General features: G+C 33.6%; 1 protein-coding gene across 2 annotated transcripts in view; it reads right to left on the bottom strand.

Annotated features, from left to right (window-relative positions):
* The window catches only part of LOC111783232 (vacuolar protein sorting-associated protein 24 homolog 1), a 3,984-nt gene extending 1,196 nt beyond the window's left edge, over positions 1-2,788 (bottom strand). The window contains exons 1-4 of one of the 2 annotated variants that reach the window (XM_023664136.1): positions 2,480-2,788; positions 2,219-2,295; positions 1,711-1,813; positions 450-571 (exon numbers count right to left, since the gene is read on the bottom strand). In XM_023664136.1, the coding sequence (XP_023519904.1) occupies positions 450-571; positions 1,711-1,813; positions 2,219-2,295; positions 2,480-2,591 (414 nt within the window). In that variant the 5' untranslated portion in view covers positions 2,592-2,788. Of the gene's footprint in view, positions 1-449; positions 572-1,710; positions 1,814-2,213; positions 2,298-2,479 lie in introns of those variants that run through there. The other variant, XM_023664137.1, reaches the window with a different exon arrangement.
* Positions 2,789-3,545: the final 757 nt, after the last annotated feature.

The following is a 3,545-nucleotide window of genomic DNA, read 5'->3' as shown; positions in this document are numbered from 1 at the left end:
CCCCCCCCCCCACATTCTACCAAATGAAAACAAACGAAAAAACCAGTTATAAGGAACCGGGATGGAGAAAATGTAACATCATTGTGACAAAACCAGTTAAAGAGTTTTCGCGGAAAAGGCATAGACTTAAACGAAACACTTTGACAACATAGTTTATCATGCTATATCTTAGTGTAAATTGTCTAAATTTTTGCTTCCTATAGTCATACCTCTCGTTATAAATTGAGAAGATCTCTTGTAAACATCATGGATAGTACATCCCTTTTATAAATTTCAAACAATAATGAAATTGTCTCTTATAAAAAAATGTAGCCTAATTAAAAAAGGATTCTTATCTAAATGTAAAAAAGGAGCTAATTAATAATAATGTTCAACCAAGTCTACGTCAGCTCTAAGTTCATAACCCGAACAGAGGCGAAAGAAATTGTTTCTATTCTTAAAAAAGAAACCTTAGTCATCTCCTTGCTAAACTCTCGCATTGTAGTTGCCATTTCTGGGGCCTTCATCAGATTATTAACAAGCTTCATAACTTCAGCACTCTTGGAAAGATGCCCAACTGTTCTCGCAATGGCTGCAAAATTGGCAGGCTTTCAAACAAAGGTATCTAGAAACGCAGACGTTTGATCATATTTGAAACTCTTAGAGAAAAAATAAATTGCACCTTAACATAGAAAATAACAATGGTAATGGATCAATGTTCATATTATGTTGCATTGCATTTCAATAAAAAAAGCAGAACACAAGAATCCCTTCCTCTTCACCTTCCCTCCCTATACTTTTAAATTTAATACCACCTAAAGCTTTGTAATTTGTACTGTTATATATAAGATATACTGAATTGAACCAAGAGACATCAATCATACAATATACTTCAATGAAGATGTGAAGAAAAAGTTGTTGAAATTGTCAAAAGATATTTCAATTCATGCCACCTTGAAGAAGAATGAAGATTCATTGTTATAAATTTTGGGTGGATTACAATTTAGAGTAATTTAGAGTTATTGTATTTCATTAATGTATTTTAAGACTTTTTACTTATTTTACAATTACATTTACATAGTGGCTAATTATGGTCATAAAGTATACATAGTGGCTAATTATGGTCATAAAGCATACATAGTGGCTAATTATGGTCATAAAGCATACATAGTGGCTAATTATGGTCATAAAGCATATATAGTGGCTATTTATGGTCGTAAAGTATGAATGTTACAAACTCTTGAAATGTCTAATGGAAGATCAAGGGTTTCATTTTGAGGTTATATAAAGCCATGTATGTTAACTTTGTAAGGGAGACTTGGAAAATGTAGTAAAATGAGCATTTGTGCTTTCCTTTAGCCAATGGCTGTAGTTTAGGTTGCATGTAGAATCATTCAAGCTTGACATGATCAATCTTGCTTGTGGAGTGATTCGAATCTCAAGGCAAGAACTCAAACAAGTGTTCTTGCCTTGAGATATTCGATCAACAAGGTAATACAAAACTTACTCCCCTTGTAGTGATTTCCTTATCATATATATATATATATATATATATATATATATTGTTTACAATAAACTTTAGTTACAGTAGAGCTAGTCATAATCATCAAACATCTACCCTGACTCAACAATGTAAGAAAATCTCCACATTTAATTAGGTTGTTGAAGCAGATAAGACAACAAAGAGACCTAAAAGTTTCTGCAAGTTTTAGAATATGAAAAACATCATACCAATACTTTCGCCAAGGTGCATGGATATCGAATTAACCTGTGCCTTATTTTCGTGAAGACGGTTCACAGTTTTTCTAGACCTAACAATTTCTTTGGCCAGTGCCTGAAACACAAATACAGGGAAATTTTAAACAAGAAGAGATAGTACATAATTCCATGCAGAAACAATTAGGGATTAGGTCCAGTGTACTAAATTATAGATCATTTTTCCCCTAATCCACTGAGAATATAGATCATATCACACAAACAAGTGCCAGTGTCCACATTCAAATGAACCCTAATGCTAGCAATTAAATAGGAACTCTCAATATCAAACTGAAACCAGTCATCTTAGGCAAAGTTCTCACTGGAACAAAATGTAATTCAGCAATGCAAATGATGAATGATAGAATCTCCCTCCCCCTACTCCCCGAAGTGGATTAGGGAAAATTCCCCCTGGTTAGAATTTGTTTCTTTATTATGAAACTCCTAATCAGAAAGTTTAACACAAAGAAAGCTCTTACCATACCTTTGCAGAGACCATATCATTCCTCTTGGCAGCATCCTTAATGGCTTTCTGCACATTTTTCTCTTCTCTCTCTATATCTGGCCAAAACCAATCGAGAAAGAACAAATCAAATCAAATGAAAAACACATACATACTTAAAGAATCCCTAAAGGTAGAAGATGAATCATTGCATGGTTACAATTTCAAGGCTGTAACGCACAAATGCATAAAAGATAACACGAATCAAAATGAAATTGAAAATACCAAAATACGATCCGTTACCTCGAATTTGACGTTCAAAGTTGCGGCACTCTTGTCGGAGCCTACGCTGCCAATCCCTCAGCTGCTGCTGCGGATTTGGTTTGGGCTTTAAGACGTTCATCATTTTCTCCATTTCTCTCCTTTTCACTACCAGAAATTTTGAAAACCAAGGAATTACAAACTTCCTCAAGATCAGTAGAATCGAAGTGAATAGAGCAGCCTCAAGAAGCTTACGATCAAAATCTGGAAAATGGAAATTAATCAGTCAAGATATAGTCGGGGATTGACGATTCCAAAATTTTCTTCTCTATGTGCGATTATCCGACAATATGAAAGAATCTATAGGCAGACGACATGTCGTCTAATAAACTTATTTTTAAAAAAATCATAGAAAATATGTTTTATGTGTATTTAATAAATTAAAAACATATATTAGTTGGAATATTTTATGAAACTTCATATTTAAAAAAAAAAGAAAAAAATTGAATTTTTGTTAAAATTTATGAATTTTGGAGATTTTTACCAGTTTTTTTTTTTTTATATTAAAATTGGTGGGTTAATTTATCAACCATTGAAAAAAAAAATGGTAACAATTACAATAATTGTTAAAATGATATAACAAATATGGGTCGAATGCCTTTAAATTTGAGTAACTTTTAGTGATTCGACACGGCCTTGTTACGAAATGGGCGAGGGTTGGTTCTCCGTAAGGTATACATTAGACAGTGGCTTACAAACGGTTCTCCAGATGAACTTGACTTTGAACTTGAACTTGAAAATGAACCAACATTCAAATTATTCTTTGATTTCGGTTCAACAAAGGTTTCCGAGCTGGATGAGAAGAATCTCTCAGGTTCAGTTGTTCGGGTGCGAGTGTGTGACTCACTTATTGGGGTAGAGGTAGTGGTGTTTTTTCTGTAGTTTTGATGGGACCATGCATTTACTTATGAGATTTGTTAAATAGGCTTGCCTTAGTTGCTGCTATAAGACAGCTAGTTTTGGGGCTTTTGACATACAAAAGTCGATTCGATTTGGTTTCACTCCTTGCTCACATAGCAACATACCAGGAAAAAAGTTCGTCTTCCAT

This window comes from Cucurbita pepo, chromosome LG20, assembly GCF_002806865.2.
Source record: "Cucurbita pepo subsp. pepo cultivar mu-cu-16 chromosome LG20, ASM280686v2, whole genome shotgun sequence".
NCBI classification, from domain to species: Eukaryota; Viridiplantae; Streptophyta; class Magnoliopsida; order Cucurbitales; family Cucurbitaceae; genus Cucurbita; species Cucurbita pepo.
The sequence above is the reverse complement of the archived record's forward strand: the minus strand, read 5'-3'. Positions and strand labels throughout refer to the sequence as shown.